This window comes from Moschus berezovskii, chromosome 7 (assembly GCF_049115385.1).
Source record: "Moschus berezovskii isolate FMDL1 chromosome 7, NW_MosBer_1.0, whole genome shotgun sequence".
Taxonomy (NCBI): domain Eukaryota; kingdom Metazoa; phylum Chordata; class Mammalia; order Artiodactyla; family Moschidae; genus Moschus; species Moschus berezovskii.
In genome coordinates, this window is record NC_142466.1 from 32,032,461 (window position 1) to 32,053,557 (window position 21,097).

General features: G+C 38.4%; 1 protein-coding gene across 1 annotated transcript in view; it reads right to left on the bottom strand.

The window, feature by feature from the left end:
- Positions 1-21,097, bottom strand: part of ADAMTSL1 (ADAMTS like 1) — a 529,587-nt gene that overhangs the window by 227,645 nt on the left and 280,845 nt on the right. The window contains exon 13 of the mRNA XM_088837881.1: positions 20,525-20,609. Within this exon, the coding sequence (XP_088694007.1) occupies positions 20,525-20,609 (85 nt within the window). The remainder of the gene's footprint in view (positions 1-20,524; positions 20,610-21,097) is intronic.

Here is a 21,097-nt window from a genome sequence, read left to right on the forward strand (position 1 = left end):
ATCACTGAGCGTCTGTTCTCTCTCTAGGACTGGGAAGACAGACCAAAATCACAGAAAGTAGAAAGAGATGCCACTGCCCCATGAATTCATTGCAATGACTGAGACTTGTTTATTTTAAAGCAGCATCTCAATGAAAAAAGAATTATGTGTGTTGTGGGTATGTGTATATTTTTGATTATTTGGCTACTTAGGGTTAATCTACTTTATGTCTCCCAAGTGAGAACCTTACCGAATGTCAGACAGCCTTATTGGCATATCTCCCAAACCACTATCCTTAGGTCTTCATCAAGTTCACACCAATTAAGAACAATTTGGTCTTTAAGTGGTGCTGTCTTTTGGCACTCAGTTTAATTTCTCTAGTGCATACCCTTGGATGATATAATATTCTCTCTCACTGAAGGCAGGAGATTGTATTTCAAAAGAAAAATATCTAATAGTGCAAATGGCCAAATGAATAATAACTGTTTTTCATATGAAAACTTCCCCCACATCCCTGGATCTCCCAACTCTGTATTTACTATCTTGAGCTTTCTGGCCACAAGCGGGAGGAACAAAGGTCAGGGAGAGGGCAGTCAAATGAGCCTGGAGGTTTAACTGAAATGTTTAGAAGTTGAGTAGTTCTTGCTGAGTTAGAACCTTTAAAGTGTGACCTTTAAAATGGAGTCAGTGTGCTTTTTAAAAGTCTGCATGTTAATTGTCTTGATGTACACATGTACAATGAATTATTGAAGTTTAATTTAGGCAACTTAACTATTCTATTGGTTAGCAGCACAATTGCCAGAAGAATGGGGAATGGATTGGATAAGTGAGTTCTTTAAATGGTGGGCTTGAGCTTCAGAAATAATTGATATGATTTCTGCATTTAGTTTTCCCATCTCCAGGATAAAACAAACAAATGAACAGAACCTTGGCAAACAAATAATTTATGTTTCTTCTGTTTGCAAGTTTCATTGTTCATTTCACTACCAAAATGCTTATCCTTTAATTAGAGGTGTAACCACAGGCCCTATTACAAAATAGATGAGTGATAATCAGATTCACTTGTAAAATCCCAAAGCGGTTTAGTTTATTAGTGGCTATTATGGAGTCAGAAGCATGGACTGAAATAATAAAAACTATCACTATTTATATGATGCTACAGAGAAACAATTCACTCTTAGTCTCATGTCACTTCAGATATTAACCACTTAGCTCTAGTTTTAAACACATAGTCTGATATTCAACTTTTCTCCTCTTCTTTTTCTCTCTCCTCCTTTCACATGCGTGTTTGTTTAAAACAATCATTGGGATTATTCAAAATATGAGTAGCACAATATAGTAGCTCTGGAGTGTTATTTTGAGGCTGTTACGAGCCTCAGCTCATTCTCTAGCTTCAAAATACAGACTGAAACTTGCAGGAATTCACATTACAGATGTTTTAGTTTAGTTTTCAATCTTATAACGTTTGAAGGACTGATGCTAAAGCTGAAACTGCAATACTTTGGACACCTCATGCGACGAGTACTGGAAAAGACTCTGATGCTGGGAAAGGTTGGGGGCGGGAGGAGAAGGGGACGACCGAGAATGAGATGGCTGGATGGCATCACCGACTCTGTGGACATGAGTTTGAATGAACTCCGGGAGTTGGTGATGGACAGGGAGGCCTGGCGTGCTGTGATTCATGGGGTTGCAGAGAGTCGGACACGACTGAGCGACTGAACTGAACTGATGAACTGAGGGGCTGTATATTTCTTTTTATTCTTTCTTTGGTGGTTTTAGGGTGAGGGGTAAGGAGGCAATAAACTTAATAGTGTAGGAAAAAATTATAACAACTTTAAAACAGACCCTAAATATTACTGGATATTCTATTCAGTGCATTCTTTCTGATTACTGCAAAATTTTAAAATCTCTGAGATTTAAAATAACCGTTAGTTATTTTTATCCCTCTATAAACTGCAGAAAATTGATCATGAAAATGATTCAGACTCATAGAAATGAGGATTAATTGTGTCTAGTGGAATGTAATTGGTTGTCCTGTAAATAGACCCATTTTGCATCTACTTGTAAATTCATTTCAGCATTCTTATTTGCCTGAATATGTTTGGCTCTTTTAAATTTCCTTTGAATGGGTTGTAACATCTTCCTAGTTTCTTCATTAATTAATGAGGTCAATACAATCTTTGACAGATGTTTATTTTATATTTGCATGAGATTCTTGATTATTCCCTTTCTAAAATTTTCTCATTTAACAGTGACCACAGAGGGATCTGGAGAAGAGTACACTGGAAAAATAAAATATTGTACAAGTAATTCTATGCCAAATTAACCAGAAAGTCTTTTACATAAATATGTCATTTGGGGACCAAAAAATCATTATATGTTATTGGTAAAAATGGTATTTCGTATTACTTCATCTTATTTTTAACTCAATCTTTCTTTCTTCTTTTTCTTCAGTCTTAAAAGAGTTGGTTCTTCTGATTTTGGATGATCTTTGAGACAGTAAAATCTTTAGGAAAAGGTACAGTTACCTAAAATCTAGCTGGGCATTTGGATCTATGAGCTATTTGGATCTATAAGAAAAAAACATTGTTGTTGGGTGGGAAAGAAAGTTAGAAAGGGAAATAGAAACACATTCTTTCATCTACTTAATTATTTATTCAATGTCTCTATGATATTAAAGTTTGTTTTTTTTTTAAAACCTTAAAACTAGTAAACAAATAAAATGTGGGAATGCTACAAAGGGAAGGCAATTCTTTAACTGTATCACTTTAGGAGTTTTAGAATTATAGATAAAATCCATCATACTAAGACGGACTTAAAATGATTATTTAAAAATATAGCTAAAGCATTAAGGTGTTGAGAGTATACTTATCCAAGATATGCCTCTACATTCACTTAGAGCCATACCTAAATCATTCCAAATAAATAAGAATCTAACTCATTGTGAAAATTCTTTAGTCAAGGATACATGATCTACATGTGGAATTATAAAAATATTTCTCAACTGTGGCTGTTAGCTTACAACTTTCTGGAACTGCAAACAATTCATGCTAGTTATGCAACGCATATTGAAGTCTCCAAGCAAAATTTGTAAAGGTGTCCAAGATACCACTCTGCCAAACATCTGATAGCACCACTTTTTGTCATAGATTCTTCACATCCATATCATGCCTGAATTGGGAGGGTGTTCAGCAATATAAAGTGCCTGGAGAGGGAAATGGCAACCCACTCCAGTGTTCTTGCCTGGAGAATCCCAGGGACGGGGGAGCCTGGTGGGCTTCCGTCTATGGGGTCACACAGAGTTGGACACGACTGACGTGACTTAGCAGCAGCAGCAGCAGTATAAGCAAGAATAGAATGGTTCTAGAAATTAAGGTGACAAAACAAATGACAATTTTGTTGCAGTCACCAGTATAATTATTTGAAATAAAATTCAGTGACTACCCTGTCTAGTAGTGCTAACCAGTGATGGGAAGGAAGGACTCAGTTCCCTAATTCTCTAAGGCATCCCGGGAGAGCTATATTTAGTGGCATTTTCCAAGTAGTTGACATCATTTTCTCATGATAATGATGCCCTTTTGAGTTCTATGAGAGGCAGCTGGCCTCTGCAAGAATGCCTCAATGGCTTTCTTGCAGAAATGCTCAGTGCTGGAAGGAGGGGAAGAAAGGCTGACTGCATTAAAAATCACATTTTCCTTTCAAAGAGACTTTGTACTAGAAGGAAATGCTGTGGGAGATCAGAGCTCTCTCCAAGTTCCAAGAAGCCAGAGATGACTGGACTCTTTCAAAGTCTAGGACCTCATACATCTGAGTACTCTGTTAAACTCATCTTGTGAGTCTGAGCCAGCTTTCTCTGATGTTGTTCCAGACAAGACATTAGAAGGAATCTTACTAAGAGTGGGACCCTCTTGACCATCAGGATGTTATTCTGCTTTAACAAGAACAGAAAAGCCAGGAGAAAGACAGTTCATAATAAATGTTTCAGAATATTGGCCCCAAATTTTCTGCTTTCCTGACATATCCAGTCTTCAATTATCTTATTTCCAGTAGCATCCAAGATTGTGCCTTTTTCCTTGAATTACTTTCTCCTCAACTCACAAGGCATCAAACTTTGCTTGTTTTTGTTTTCTGGTCACTTCCTTCTCAGACTCCTTTTCTAAATCCTCCTCTCCTCAAACTCTAAATATTGCAGTGCCTGAAGGCTCAGTTTGGTGTGGTCTTCTGATGTGCTCATCAGTGATTCTTGGTTTCAAAAACCACCCAGGTTCAGGCAATTCTATGTATTGACTTTCCAGTCTAGAACTTTTATCTGGGTTTCATACTGAACCTTTCTTTTTTTTTTTAAACTAAGATTTGAGATAGGGAGCCATTTTACTCTTTGAAAGGAATAAACATTATTTTCTTAATGGAAAGATAAACACTTTACAGAATTTTGTTGTTTTCTGTCAAATCTCAACACGAATCACCCATAGGTATACATATATCCCCTCCCTTTTGAAACTCCCTCCCATATCCCTCCCCATCCCACCTCTCTAGGTTGTTATAGAACCCTGTTTGAGTTTCCTGAGCCATACAGAAAATTCCCGCTGGCCATCTATTTTACATATGGTAATGTAAGTTTCCACGTTACTCTTTCCATACCACTCACCCTCTCCTCTTCTCTCCCCATGTCCATAAGTCTATTCTCTATGTCTGTTTCTCCACTGCTGCCCTGTAAATAAGTTCTTCAGTACCATTTTTCTAGATTCTGTATATATGCATTGGGATATGATATTTATCTTTCCCTTTCTGACTCCCTTCACTCTGAATAATATGGTCTAGGTTCATCCACCTCATCAGAACTGACTCAAATGCATTCCATTTATGGCTGAGTAATATTCCATTGTATATATGTACAACTTTTTTTATCCATTCATCTGTTGATGGACATCTAGGATGCTTCCATGTTCTAGCTATTGTAAATAGTGCTGCAATGAACAATGGGATACATGTGTCTTTTTCAATTTTGGTTTCCTCAGGGTATATGCCTAGGGTGGGATTGCTGGGTCATATGGTGGTTTTATTCCTAGTTTTTTAAGGAATCTCCACACCATCTTCCATAGTAGCTGTATCAATTTACATTCCCACCAACAGTGCAAGAGCATTCCTTTTTCTCCACACCCTCTCCAGCATTTATTGTTTGTACACTTTTGATGATGACTATTCTGACCAGTGTGAGGTGATATCTCATTGTGGTTGTAATTTGCATTTCTCTAATAATGAGCAATGTTGAGTATCTTTTCATGTGTTTGTCAGCCATCTGTATGTCTTTTTTGGAGAAACGTCTGTTTAAGTCTTTTTCCCATTTTTTTTGATTGGGTTGCTTGTTTTTCTGACATTGAGTTCTATGAACTGCTTGTATATTTTGGAAATTAATCCTTTGTCAGTATACTAACAATGAAAAATCAGAAAGAGAAATTAAGGAATCAATCCCATTCACCATTGCAACAAAAAGAATTAAATATCTAGGACTAAACTTACCTAAGGAGACAAATAGCTCAACTGGAATTCCATCACCTCCACTAGCTTTGTTCGTAGTGATGTTTTCTAAGGCCCACTTGACTTCACATTCTAGGATGTCTGGCTCTAGGTGAGTGATCACGCCATCGTGATTATCTTGGTCATGAAGATCTTTTTTGTACAGTTCTTCTGTGTATTCTTGCCACCTCTTCATAATATCTTCTGCTTCTGTTAGGTCAATACCATTTCTGTCCTTTATCCAGCCCATTTTTGCATGAAATGTTTCCTTCGTATCTCTAATTTTCTTGAAGAGATCTCTAGTCTTTCCTATTCTGTTGTTTTCCTCTATTTCTTTGGATTGATTGTTGAGGAAGGCTTTCTTATCTCTCCTTGCTATTCTTTGGAACTCTGCATTCAGATGCTTATATCTTTCCTTTTCTCCTTTGCTTTTTGCTTCTCTTCTTTTCACAGCTTTTTGTAAGGCCTCCCCAGACAGCTATTTTGCTTTTTTGCATTTCTTTTCCATGGGGATGTTCTCAATCCCTGTCTCCTGTACAATGTCACGAACCTCTGTCCACAGTTCATCAGGCACTCTATCTATCTGATCTAGTCCTTTAAATCTATTTCTTACTTCCACTGTATAATCATAAGGGATTTGATTTAGGTCATATCTGAATGGTCTAGTGGTTTTCCCTACTTTCTTCAATTTAAGTGTGAATCTGGCAATAAGGAGTTCATGATCTGAGCCACAGTCAGCTCCTGGTCTTGTATTGGCTAACTGTATAGAACTTCTCCATCTTTGGCTGTAAAGAATATAATCAATCTGATTTCGGTGTTGACCATCTGGTGATGTCCATGTGTAGAGTCTTCTCTTGTGTTGTTGGAAGAGGGTGTCTGCTATGACCAGTGCGTTCTCTTGGCAAAACTCTATTAGCCTTTGCCCTGCTTCACTCCGTGCTCCAAGGCCAAATTTGCCTGTTACTCCAGGTGTTTCTTGACTTCCTACTTTTGCCTTCCAGTCCCCTATAATGAAAAGGACATCTTTTTGGGGTGTTAGTTCTAAAAGGTCTTGTAGGTCTTCATAAAACCATTCAACTTCGGCTTCTTCAGCGTTACTGGTTGGAGCATAGGCTTGGATTACTGTAATACTGAATGGTTTGCCTTGGAAACGAACATAGATCATTCTGTAGTTTTTGAGATTGCATCCAAGTACTGCATTTTGGACTCTTCTGTTGACCATGATGGCTACTCCATTTCTTCTAAGGGATTCCTGCCCACAGTAGTAGATATAATGGTTATCTGAGTTAAATTCACCCATTCCAGTCCTTTTTGGTTCGCTGATTCCTAGAATGTCGACGTTCACTCTTGCCATCTCCTGTTTGACCACTTCCAATTTGCCTTGATTCATGGACCTAACATTCCAGGTTCCTATGCAATATTGCTCCTTACAGCACTGGACCTTGCTTCTATCACCAGTCAAATCCACAACTGGGTATTGGTTTTGCTTTGGCTCCATCCCTTCATTCTTTCTGGAGTTATTTCTTCGCTGATCTCCAGTAGCATATTGGGCACCTACCGACCTGGGGAGTTCCTCATTCAGTATCCTATCATTTTGCCTTTTTACTGTTCATGGTGTTCTCAAGGCAAGTATACCGAAGTGGTTTGCCATTCCCTTCTCCAGCGGACCACATTCTGTCAGACCTCGCCACCATGACCCGCCTGTCTCTGGTGGCCCCACATGGCATGGCTTAGTTTCATTGAGTTAGACAAGGCTGTGGTCCATGTGATCAGATCGACTAGTTTTCTGTAATCCTGAAAGATGATGCTGTGAAAGTGCTGCACTCAATATGCCAGCAAATTTGGAAAACTCACCAGTGGCCACAGGACTGGAAAAGGTCAGTTTTCATTCCACTTCATTTCTTTCATTCCCAAAGAAAGGCAATTCCAAAGAATGCTCAAACTACTGCACAATTGCACTCATCTCACATGCTAGTAAAGTAATGCTCAAAATTCTCCAAGCCAGGCTTCAGCAATACGTGAACTGTGAACTTCCAGATGTTCAAGCTGGTTTTAGAAAAGGCAGAGGAACCAGAGATCAAATTGCCAACATCCACTGGATCATGGAAAAAGCAAGAGAGTTCCAGAAAAACATCTATTTCTGCTTCATTGACTATGCCAAAGCCTTTGACTGTGTGGATCACAATAAACTGTGGAACATTCTGAAAGAGATGGAAATACCAGACCACCTGACCTGCCTCTTGAGAAACCTATATGCAGGTCAGGAAGCAACAGTTAGAACTAGACATGGAACAACAGACTGGTTCCAAATAGGAAAAGGAGTATGTCAAGGTTGTATCTTGTCACCCTGCTTATTTAACTTCTATGCAGAATACATCATGAGGAACGCTGGGCTGGAAGAAGCACAAGCTGGAATCAAGATTGCCGGGAGAAATATCAAACACCTCAGATATGCAGATGACACCACCCTTATGGTAGAAAGTGAAGAACTAAAGAGCCTCCTGATGAAAGTGAAAGAGGTGAATGAAAAGGTTGGCTTAAAGCTCAACATTCAGAAAACTAAGATCATGGCATCTGGTCCCATCACTTCACGGGAAATAGATGGAGAAACAGTGGAAACAGTGTCAGACTTTATTTTTTGGGGCTCCAAAATCACTGTGGATGCTGATTGCAGCCATGAAATTAAAAGATGCTTACTAGACATGGAAGGAAAGTTATGACCAACCTAGATAACATATTAAAAAGCAGAGACATTACTTTGCCAACACGGTTCCATCTAGTCAAGGCTATGATTTTTCCAGTGGTCATGTATGGATGTGACAGTTGGACTGTGAAGAAAGCTGATCACCGAAGAATTGATGCTTTTGAACTGTGGTGCTGGAGAAGACTCTTGAGAGTCCCTTGGGCTGCAAGGCGATCCAACCAGTCCATTCTAAAGGAGATCAGTCCTGGGTGTTCACTGGAAGGACTGATGCTAAACCTGAAACTGCAATACTTTGGCCACCTCATGCGACGAGTTGACTCACTGGAAAAGACTGATGCTTGGAGGGATTGGGGGCAGGAGGAGAAGGGTACGACAGAGAATGAGATGGTTGGATGTCATCACGAACTCGATGCACATGAGTTTGAGTGAACTCTGGGAGTTGGTGATGGACAGGGAGGCCTGGCGTGCTATAATTCATGGGATCGCAAAGAGTTGGACACGACTGAGTGACTGAACTGAATTGAACTGAAGGAGACAAAAGAACTCTACACAGAAAATTATAAGACACTAATGAAAGAAATAAAAGACAACATAAACTGATGGAGAGCTATTCCATGTTCCTGGGCAGGAAGAATCAATGTTGTGAAAATGACTATACTACCAAATGGAATCTACAGATTCAATGTGATCCCTTTCAAATTACCAATGGCATTTTTCACAGAGCTAGAACAAAAAATTTCACAATTCATATGGAAACACAAAAGACCCCGAATAGCCAAAGCAGTCTTGAGAAAGAAGAATGGAGCTGGAGGAATCAACCTTCCTGACTTCAGATTATACTACAAAGCTACACTCATCAAGACAGTATGTTACTGGCACAAAAACAGAAATATAGATCAATGGAAAAAGATAGAAAGCCCAGAAATAAACCCATGCACCTATGTGCGCCTTATTTTTGACAAAGGAGGCAAGAATATACAATGGGGCAAAGAGAGTTTCTTCAATAAATGGTACTGGGAAAACTGGACAGTTACATGTAAAAGAATGAAATTAGAACACTTTCTAACACCATACACAAATATAAACTCAAAATGGATTAAAGACCTAAATGTAAGACCAGAAACTATAAAACTCTTAGAGGAAAACATAGGCAGAACACTGGATGACATAAATCAAAGCAAGATCTTCTATGACCCATGTCCTAGAGTAATGAAAATAAAAACAAAAGTAAACAAATGGGACCTGATTAAACTTAAAAGCTTTTGCACAGCAAAGGAAACTGCAAGCAAGGTGAAAAGACAACCCTCTGAATGGGAAAAGTAATAGCAAATGAAACAACTGACAAAGGATTAATTTCCAAAATATACAGGCAGCTCACTGTTAAGCATTTCTACACATTAACTTGTTATAACATTGTTAGGAGATGGGTATTGTCAGAAACATTGTTAAATGGGCAAACAAGATTACTGGCTTTCTTTCAATGGGAAGTCTAGCAGACTAACAGGGGCTGTCAAATTCTAAGGAAGCTGGTCTATTTTGCATCTATACAGAGATGCAAGGTTCCTTGTAGAGGGCCTGTAATGATGGAGATGTTTTTTGTTCAAAGTGATGGACATTATTTTTCTGTTCATGATTTTGCCTGATAGAAAATACAAACTTTTGTAAATCCAATTCATATTAGAACTTGCTTTATCATTTTATTGGTTTCTTCATAATTCATGAGTTAAACAAAAATTTGACATGTGCTCATTTTATATTTACTAACAGAAATCATGATTTTAACTTTCTAAAGATTGTACTTTAACAATTATATTTTCATCCCCACTTCTAGATAATAAAATTGACACACAGATATTCCCAAGGTCATACTGCTAAATAAATGGCAGAGTCAAGATTTAAACCATGGCCACTTAGGATAGAATCCATGCTCCTCACCAACTCCCTGTCCTGGCTCTCACACTGCCACGTAAGCCAGATCACTGAAGCTAACATCTGTTCCCTCCTGAACTTCCACAATAGCCACTGGCCTGTTTTCTTCCTCTATTCAGTCAGTTCAGTTGCTCAGTCGTGTCCGACTCTCCGTGACCCCATGAATCACAGCACGCCAGGCCTCCCTGTCCATCACCAACTCCCGGAGTACACTCAAACTCATGTCCACAGAGTCGGTGATGCCATCCAGCCATCTCATTCTCCGTCGTCCCCTTCTCCTCCCGCCCCCAACCTTTCCCAGCATCAGAGTCTTTTCCAGTGAGTCAACTCGTCGCATGAGGTGGCCAAAGTACTGCAGTTTCAGCTTTAGTATCAGTCCCTCCAATGAACATCCAGGATTGATCTCCTCTAGAATGGACTGGTTGGATCTCCTTGCAGTATAAGGGACTCTCAAGAGTCTTCTCCAACACCACAGTTCAAAAGCATCGATTCTTCGGCGATCAGCTTTCTTCCTCTATTAGCCCTTACTAACTCATTCTTCATGCAATAGCCAGGAGGTTCTTAAAATGTAAAGCTTTTGATTGTTCCTGTTATATTCAGAATGAAAGCTAAACTCCTTACCATGGTTACATTATGCCATTATCCACGTTCAACTCCTACTGTTCTCCCCTCATCACTGGCTTCCAGACATACTAGTCTTCCTTCACTTGCTTATACGTGTTTAGTTCTTTCCTAACTCAAAGTTTTTAAATGTGTGGGTCACTCCCTGGATGGATCTCCTCGTCCTCTCAGTTTAGAATAACTTCCATTCATCCTACAGGTCTCAGCTGAAATGTCCCTTCTCAAAGAAGACATCCTTGACCTTGGACCTACTGAAAGCCCCATCAGACTCTCCCAGAGCACTTCTTCATTCATTTTCTTATAACAGTGATCAGTTTTTGATAATCAAGTGGGAATATTTATGGAATAACTCTCTTCATAAGACCAAACCTCCATGAAGATAGAACTTCACAAAATAGGTGCTCAATAAATACATTTTTAAAAAGTGAGTGAGTGAATGGATAAATAGGAGGTTAAGGATTGATGTTATGAATGATTTGATATTGGGTTTATTCTTGGCCCCAGAGATTGAAACCAAGCTAGAAAAAAAGGTAACAGCCTAAAACCTTTCCAGGCATTGGCATGGAAAATCCAATAACCTTTTCCTGTTTTAGAAGTTTCTATGGTCTTTCAAGAAGCGAATGTGCCCAGATTTAGTGGCTATCATAGGCTGATTTATTTATACTCTTAGAGTTGCCCTTGGGCAGTATGGGGAGGCCTCAATTCATCTTGATGAGGTTTGGGTTATCATGCAGTTTGAAGCAAGTTTAAATTCTGTGTCCATCATACTTCAGTTAAATCTCAATAAAAATGTTGTTTTTATAGAATAAAAGGATTTATGTATAAATTACTGAAGGCAGCCTCTGATTCAAAACTGCCCCCAAATCCTTTTATTTGAATCAGAGGCTGCCTTCAGTAATTTATACATGATACTGATCTAACACTGGTTATTTTATAACCCGCCACCCATCAGTGAAGACTCTGGAGCATTCTGGAAGTATTCCTAGGTTAGAGAAGCCCCCCCTTTAAAACTCATTACACACAGAGATTTGGGAAAAAGAGAATATAGACCTCTAACTGTTTGTTGGAGATACAAATGGAGCCAAATCATTCTTCCCAAATGAAAAATGAGGCTAGGACACTTGTTTCAGACCATCTTTCTCTCCACTGCTTTTCTGACCTATGTGAACAGAACATGATTTAAAAGTTTGGTTTTCCTTGAGGCTAGTCTGATGATTTAAAAAGCCAGGTTCCAGGGACTAATATGCCATCAGAGAATACAATGCTATTAGTGAATTTGGAGTTCTTAGCTTAATAACAGAATGTAGATTTTAATGTACATTCTTTTTCCTGAATTTGATAAAAATATAAAATACTGTAAACTCAGAATACTTGTCATGAACCATTTCTTCTTCACACAGAGCAAAATTAGTTTATCTGCAATTTTGTAAAGGTTTCTTCTCCTTAATTCAACAAGTTTGGCAAAGCTTTCCAATGAAAAGTTCAGTTCATTAAAAATGACCTTAATGGACTTAACATATATTGGTGCTGACAGGGTCCATACTTTATTTTGGCACACAAGGATCCCATTAATTTGTCTTTGCCACTCTCTAGGGCTCAGCTGAGCAACAATTCAGATTTAGCTCTGAAAGTAGCTACAGAATAAGCATTAAGTGGAGACAGTAGGAGGGGCTTACACATTTAGAACTTACTGGTTTGCAAGAAAGGCTTTTCTAGTGACTACATAAAAATGTCTCTGTCTGCTCTCTTGAATTTGTTATTGATTTTTCTGTCTCAGTGCATGCTGGGAGCAAGCTTGGGAGATCAACTGTATGTAACTCAAAGCTGACAGAGGGTGAACACTTTACAAACTTTCCTTATTTTTGCCATTTGTTACAGATTGCTTTTTGTTCAAATCAAGGTAACTAACCTTTGTCCTTTAGGATAAATTTCTGGCTAAATTCAAAGTGAGATGCCTATAAGCGAGTCTTAAAAGAGTCTCAGAAGTATAGAGGGGATGCAGAAAGGTGGTGTTAGCTGAGCCATGAGCTGAAATTGGGGGGTATTTGTGGTCACTTGTGGTTGTCTCACATGCTATATGATATAACATGTATGAAGCAGAGATACCACTTCTCTCAATTTCTCCATTTGTAAATGAATGATTATGAAACATGTTTGCTATCAATATTCTCAAGAAAGATGAGTGATACTGGAAAAGATGCAACCATAGCCACAGTTAACACCTAAACAGAGTTTCCTGCATATCAGGCTCTTTACACATAACTTAATCCTCTCAATATCTTTATGATATAGATACCATTATGTTCATTTCTCAATGAGGAAATTAAAGCCTATGGGGTTAAGTGACTTGTCAGGGTCCTGTTACTATTGGGGGGAATCCATGATTCACATTCAAGGAGACTGTCCCTGGAGCCCACACTTTCCACCACTGGGCATGCTGCTACCATGCTTGTGTGTGCTACGTCACTTCAGTCGTGTCCGACTCTTTGTGAGTCCATCAGGCTCCTCTGTCCAAGGGATTCTCCAGGCAAGAATGCTGGAGTGGGTTACCTTGCTCTGTGAGCAATAGTTAAAGTGCTTTTCACTTTGATTCCAGCAGGGCTGTTTTCTTGTTTGAGCACACAAATACAGAGACTCACCCCCATCACCAACTCACATAGTTGGCAGCCTGATATATCTGAAAAATTTCAGGAAATTATCTGGGATTTTGGTAGTATATTTTTCAACATCTAACACAGATTAATGAAGTACATTTTCTGATATAAAACATCCAATCATTTGCTATATAAAAAGATCAAATAATCTTTCCTCAAGTGCTAGTTTTAGAGTCAAAGTCAGATACACAGAAATTTTATCATCATCGGCCAATCCCCACATTTATGCCCCCACAACACCTGTGGTTTCTATCACAGTCTTCTTTCTCTCATTTCTTGTATTTGTGCATTTTTACCATGTGTTAGCTTAACTATCCTGATACTGGAGCTCAGAGAACACAGAGTAGTAGAGAGAGTTCGGGAATTCAATAAAAAATGCTCCTACATTTCTTGTGAAATCATTAACACGATTGTGCTGTGCATACCCAAACCCCAAAGGTCATTTCTTCCAAATAGCTGACTCGTTTGTTCAATCTGTGCATGACTGGCCAATACTCAACACTTTGGTCACAATCTTATCATGCCTGTGGTAAGCACACACTCAAGGTTTCTTGAGGGCAAGGACTATTGGATTTCTTTTTACAAAACCTGCATTTGGCACAAAATCTGGCCCAGAGCAGGTGACTTAAGAGTAAATTCAATTTCTTTCATTGGGAGATGTGAACAATTAGGAAGTCCAGTATTATCTAAAATACATGATCACCCAAAGAATTTATATTAAGCATTCTGCAGAGGATATAAGGGAGGAGAGCAATCTGGGTAGACCAGGAGTCCAGAAAGGAAGGAGCTGGAAGGGAGGGAAGTCATGATGGTTATGGGAGTCAGGGCTCATTCATTCTGGCCAGTATGAGGCTTTCACTTTGCATGTGCCAAATCAAAATTAAATGCTTTTGCGCTGTTTTTATTGTCTAATTTTAATGTCATGTTCTGCTTCAACATCCTTTCTGAGAATTTAATGATCAGCAAACAGTGTTTACAATTCCTTACCTTAGGTGACTCTTGATTCATAAGAGATATATCTGTTTCTCCCTTAAGATATTTCTTTTTATGTTCTATGGCCCGAGATTCACAAAGAGAATGTACTTGAGGTATTTTACATTAAGGGTATGAACAACAAAACTATCCAGTTCCATTACCAATTTTTGATTCCATAAATATTCTTTGGGGGAAAATATAAAACCACGTGTCACCCAATTAACATTTCTAACCACTTTAAAAAAATATGAATTCACATTCTTAACCACTGAGTTAAGTCATCCACATTCTCAGACAACTTACTAGATATAAATATGGACTAATGTAAACATACTCTTAAATATTATATATTTAAATACTATTTTCAACAAGGTAAACAAGTCATTTAATGACTACAGGATCACCATGGTGACTTTTATTGGCTTTTCTTTCTGTATTTAATTCCTTGTGGGTTCTGTTCACACAGATGCATGACAGGAATTCCTCTTTGCCTCTTACTGAACAGCCCCATCACTAAGCTGATGCCATCTGGCATCCAGATATTACCGCTGCCTTCTGCCTGCTTGCTTTCCTTCTTCCTTTTTAAAATGGCTCACACCAAGGTTATTTATGGCAATATATTTAAGGTTTGAGTATTGTGTTGCAGCCAAAAAATGTTTTCCAAACCATGCAGTCAAGCTGTTCAATGAAAATCTAATAAGATAAGTCAAGACTTTTTTTAAGTGAAAGATCAAGGCACAGAGGACCACCCAATCGTACCTTTGAAGCAAAACACTGGTAAGGGTCTCCATCTGTGTGCCGGGATGTGCCAGGGTTAGATGGAGGAATGGCTGGTTAAAATGGTGATGGTGGTCAAGGGGTATCTAAGGGAACCAACCACCTGCCTCCTGTCACTTGTTCTGAGCCATCCAAGCAGAACTCCTGGTGACTGAAATCAATCTGGGGGGATACCTGGCTCCCTAGATGCCCAATTAGTTCCACCTTCTTATTCCTGGGATGACTGGATTCAGAAAGAAGAAAATCTAAAAAGAGAAAGTCAAAGCAGCAAGAGCCGCTGGGCCACACCATTTTCTTAAGCCTGGGGGTTCCCAGGTGGTGCAGTGGTAAAGAACGCTCCTGCCAATGCAGGAGACTCAAGAGATGTGGGTTTGATCCTTGGGTTTGGAAGATCCCGTGGAGGAGGAAATGGCAACCCAATCTAGTATTCTTGCCTGGAGAATTCCACGGACAGAGGAGCCTGGCAGGCTATAGAGTCCATGGGGTCACAAAGAGTTGGACATGACTGACCACACACGTACTTAAGCCTTAAGCCCTCACTTAACAGATTATACCCTCTAGGGTATTGAGTGGCTTATTAGCGGCTTGAAGAAGTTAAGAAAATGAAAAATTTCCTTCCTATTTCAAGTCAGATTAGGGTTTTTAAGAAGGCCAGATATTTAACTACAACAGCGGCAGAGAGCTTGATAAATCCCAGAAGTCACCAGCGTTTCATTTTTGCTCAAGAAATTAAGCTGTGGCCGTGTTGCGTATGTGACTTGAGCTGGTCGTGCTGTTTACGCACACATCCCAACAAAAACTAAAAGGAAGGTATAAAAGCAGGAGATCGGAAATCAAGTCAAGTGATTTCTCTAGCTTCTACCTAATTAATGAATACAGTTGTATGACCAGTTGTAGTTCTGATTCCTCACCAAACACAAGTAAAATTTTGATGGTTAAAAAAATATCTAGAAAGCTATTTCCACATATTTGTTTGTGGAAGCAATCAGCTGGCATTTCAAAGATGTGTTCTAAACCTAATAATACTCTCATCAACTGAAAGCAAATGCAAAAACACATAATTTAAATAAAGGCAGAAGAGAATTCCCTAAGTCCCTCTCCCCATTTTCCCCTTTCCAGTGCTAGAATGGCACTGCTATTATCCTCAGAAAAATGCAACTCTCCCAGAATCTTACTTTTTGCAAAAGTCTATCTTAAATCATATTTTTTCTCTGCATTAATTAGGTAGCAAGGATTTCTATGGATTTCTTAGCCGACATCCTCAGAAGCAAGTTCACTTTATTGTATTAATTTATAAGGTTTTCAGTGCTTAATCTGTTTCACTAGCTAAAGTGCCCCCCACCCCATCTCTTAGTTTCAGTTTGGGGCTGGATCTTGTTCATGTTGTCCTGCTCAATCAAGAGAAACAAACATACACTGCGTAAAGATTTTTGAGGTTGGTTGTCAGGGAAACCTGACAAAAACCTATGTGTGGATTAAGGCAAATTATGGCCACCAGCGAAAAGTCAATTTAGAGAGCAAGATTTCTGCATGTGGGTTCAGTTCAGTTCAGTTCAGTCGCTCAGTCGTGTCCGACTCTTGGCAACCCCATGAATCACAGCATGCCAGGCCTCCCTGGCCATCACCAACTCCCGGAGTTCACTCAAACTCATGTCCATCGAGTCGGTGATGCCATCCAGCCATCTCATTCTCTGTCGTCCCCTTCTCCTCCCACCCTCAATCCTTCCCAGCATCAGAGTCTTTTCCAATGAGTCAACTCGTCGCATGAGGTGGTTAGGAAATCATTTTCTGCAGATCAAGAAAATAGACTCAAGCAATATTCCTGCCTTCATACTATCTGAATTAAACACATCGTAAATAAACCAGTCTGTTGCTGCAGAAAAACAACAACATCTAAATGCATTTCTAAATGAAGCTGTAGCTTCATAAGACAAATCTCACTACAGTAAGTATGTATTGGGTTGGCCAAAAAGTTTGTTCAGATTGTTCCATAACATGATATGGGAAAACCTGAATGAACTTTTTGGTTAGCCCAATACATTACCATCATGTGACCCACTACTGATATTTATTTCAGTTATTCTATGAAACTGATAATTGTATTTGTATCTTCTGCAGGGCATTTAGTTTAGTGGAACAACAATGCTGGTATATACTTCTATAAAGATTTAGCTATTTTTTTGGCTATTCAGTTTTCAGTCTTTACTATAGGTCTTTTCTAAACATGTCTTAGAGTGGTTGCTTTCTAACATGTTTTTGGCTACAGTGCTAACCCATTTTTTTTTTTTTTCTATTTTGGGGTTACCAAAAGAATCTATTATTCAATAATAGTATCTCCATCTACTAAAGATTTTAAGTTACAGATTTTCTTCTAGTATTCAATGAGACAGGCTAGTGATAATGTTTTCTATTTTATACAAGGGGAAATAAATGATATTTGCTGTTTTACTACAGAATTCTGAATGTTAACTGGAGCCAAAGCAGGAGATAATAGTCCTTTACCACTATTCCTGCTTCTCTTCTCTGATGAGTTCAGAAGTGACAACCGCAGCTTTTAAACATTACTGTTTAATTTAAGCAATGTGTGTCCCTTCTGTGGGGGAAGAAAGACTTGCTGACAGTATATCATTTTTTCATTATAGTATGGAGAATAATTATAGTTTGCTCCATACATTTAGAAACTAGTCTATGTGGCATAAAAAAGAATTAAGACCATGCAAAATTATGTCTTTAAATTTCAAAATCAATTAAAAAAAGAATGTGACACATAGGACCTTTCTAGAGTTCAGTGCATTAAACATGTAAAGTGTATTAAAATGTGGAGACCATATACCTTTCATTACAGCATTCTACAGCTGTCATTTATTTCATTTTGGTATAAAAGTAATTATTGTTCTAAGTATAATATTAATAGTATACATTTCCTTTACCCAGCACTAGCACTCTAATTACAATCTACTTCAATTCAGATTAATCATGCCAAGATGGCAATTCCATTACACCAAAAGTAAAATTTAATAATCTAATATATGGCTATAGTTTCAATGGTTAAAATTATGTGTTTAACTACTTTAGGGATTTGTTAGGATTAAAGTTAAGCATAATGCATCTTAATCAGAAGTTTAGTGGAAAACACTCACTACAAAATATGGATATATAATGTTGTGGTCTATGTAATACTTTTGCAGAAGCATTAAAGTTTCGTTACAGCTTTCATTTGAGAAGTATCTGGTAATAGGAAATGTGTCTAATTATTGGTATAAGATGTTTTGATCTAATTTAAACTTTGCTATATTATTTAACATTGATCATAATGCAATATTACATACAGAATTATGCTTTACACCACATGACAGAATATAATGTACAGGAGAGCAGAGTTTATTTAGGTAAAATAAAACCTAACTGGCTTTAAGTGTATATTAACCTAAGAATACATATAAAGAGTAACAAGCTCCAATTATACGGCATCTTTCTGTCTCAAATAGGACCTTAGTGGATTCAAGAGTTAATATCCCTCTAAAATGAACTGCTTCCTTCCTCTCCAGGAACAAGAAGGCCTGTCAAGCCAGGTACTGGCAGGACAGAAACAAAAAGTTTTAAGCCTTTATATAGTCACATAAAAGTTGCACTGTAATGTTTAACCACTGACTTTCCTCCAAAGTTCTGTAGTGGTTAGTTGATTTTTCTTAAAGCCTTTCCTCAAAGAAGCAGAAAAAAAAAAAAATGCTTCAGCAACTTTATAACACAGAAATAACCTATGTTTTGCTTCTTATCTTTTAAGAAATGTGTTTGCTCATATATAAACCATTTTTCTGTGAAACAAGTGACTAAGTACCATTTCTTTACAAATGAACTTTGGTCATTGTACCAATTTGTATTTTGGATTTCTTTTTTAATCTCTTGATGTTTAGGGTGTGATTCAGAACACAGTTTGTATTCTGGCAAATAATATCAGATTTTGATTCAAAAAGGATGACTCAGAGGAGATTCTAAATTGCTTTTAAACATATAGATTACAATGTTAATTTATGTATTTAGTAAATGATGCTAAAGTTGAAACTGCAATACTTTGGCCACCTCATGTGACGAGTTGATTCACTGGAAAAGACTCTGATGCTGGGAAAGGTTGGGGGCGGGAGGAGAAGGGGACGACAGAGAAAGAGATGGCTGGATGGCATCACCGACTCTGTGGACATGAGTTTGAGTGAACTCTGGGAGTTGGTGATGGACAGGGAGGCCTGGCGTGCTGTGATTCATGGGGTCGCGGAGAGTCAGACACAACTGAGCGACTGAACTGAACTGAACTAAATGCAAAGAGCCAACTCTTTGGAAAAGACCCTGATCCTGGGAAAGATTGAAGGCAAGAAGAGAAGCGGATGACAGAGGATGAGATGGTTGGATGGCATCATTGACTTAATGGACTTGAGTTTGAGCAAACTCAAGGAGACAGTGAAGGATAGGGAAGTCTTGCATGCTGAAGCCCGTGGGGTTGCAGAGTCAGACATGACTTAGCAACTGAACAACAACTATATTTGGAAAGCATTTTGTATCCTGAATGCTATACTGTGAGCTCTTGGAAGCTCACATAACATGTCTTATGTACTAATGCATAGTACTGAGTTTAGTGCTTGTATTAAATAAATAGATAATCATCAATTGGAGAAATTGCTTATTAGATGAAATTCATCAATAAAGGGCTTTCCCAGATTTTTAAAAATGATGCAGCAGAGAGCCCTCTCAGTGTGTTCTAGTAGATCAGTATGTAGATATTGATCGATCAATCTGTATCTATTCCTTGTTTTCTCTTGTGAAGCATCTAGTGGTCTTACAGATTTCACAGCCCTGATCAAACTGAGCAGCTGTGTGACCATGAACAAGTGGGGCAGAGACCTGGTATCCATCTACTACTGATTCAGCAAGAAAGAGGAAAGAAAAGCTAATGAGTTTCCTTTGCTTTCAGATATAGTTCACTTACCCTTTCATTTTTGTGAGTGGCTATACTGCATAGCTGGGAGATAAGGAGTGTTAAAAAGCTGCCTAGGCTTTCACAGCAAATCTATGCTACATCATCAGATGCAGCCTGGACTTTCTTACCTTCAGCCTCTTGGCAAGAGAAAAGAGAAGGTCAGATTTTGGAGAAGAGGGTAGGCACTACATTTTCATTTTCATAACTCAAAAGATTTAGAGAGCAGTCATGTTTTGAGAAACGCTTTGGTAAATCTCCTATCTGACAGCCCCAAAGCCTCACTCCACCCTTGGTAAGAGGAGTACACTTGATTCAGATCCTATGAAAGCCTGGGGGAGATACCTCTTTCTTTAAACCAATCAGCATCCAAAGCTAAACAACTCATGGTTGAAAACTTACGAGGGCTCTTCTGACACAGCGGCTCCTTCTTCGAATTCTTGGGCTTGTTTGTACCATGGCAGCTTGGCTTCTACTGGAAGTTTTTCTGAGAATTCAGCACATAGAAACAAAATAGAAGAGGTTAGAACCAATTTAGGATTTCAAGGAAATGTTATTTTCTCCTCCCCAGTTCTCAATTTGTACTACCTAAAAGTTATGATGTTGGTAACTATAAATAATAGGTTTTCAGGTTAATTTCTGTGTATGAGTGTCCTTTATTATGTTGAAAAGTGAAGTCTTTTTATTATGAAAGTTATAACTCCAGGAGCTCAATACGTATATAAAGAATCATCAGGGTATCTTTTCACTATTTCCTCTTGAAAAGATAGAGCACTATTTACCTTTCAAAACAAAATACAGTGGATTATATTGTGATATTTTCATAAATTCTAACTTGTTTTTCTTTCACTTTTTGGTTAAGTGTGACCTATGCCATACTGTAAAAAACAAACAAAACTATCACTCTGAAATTCTCAAAATGTGGCTTTAGACACCTGACTCATGCAATATCCACCAGAGGTTCACTGACAAATG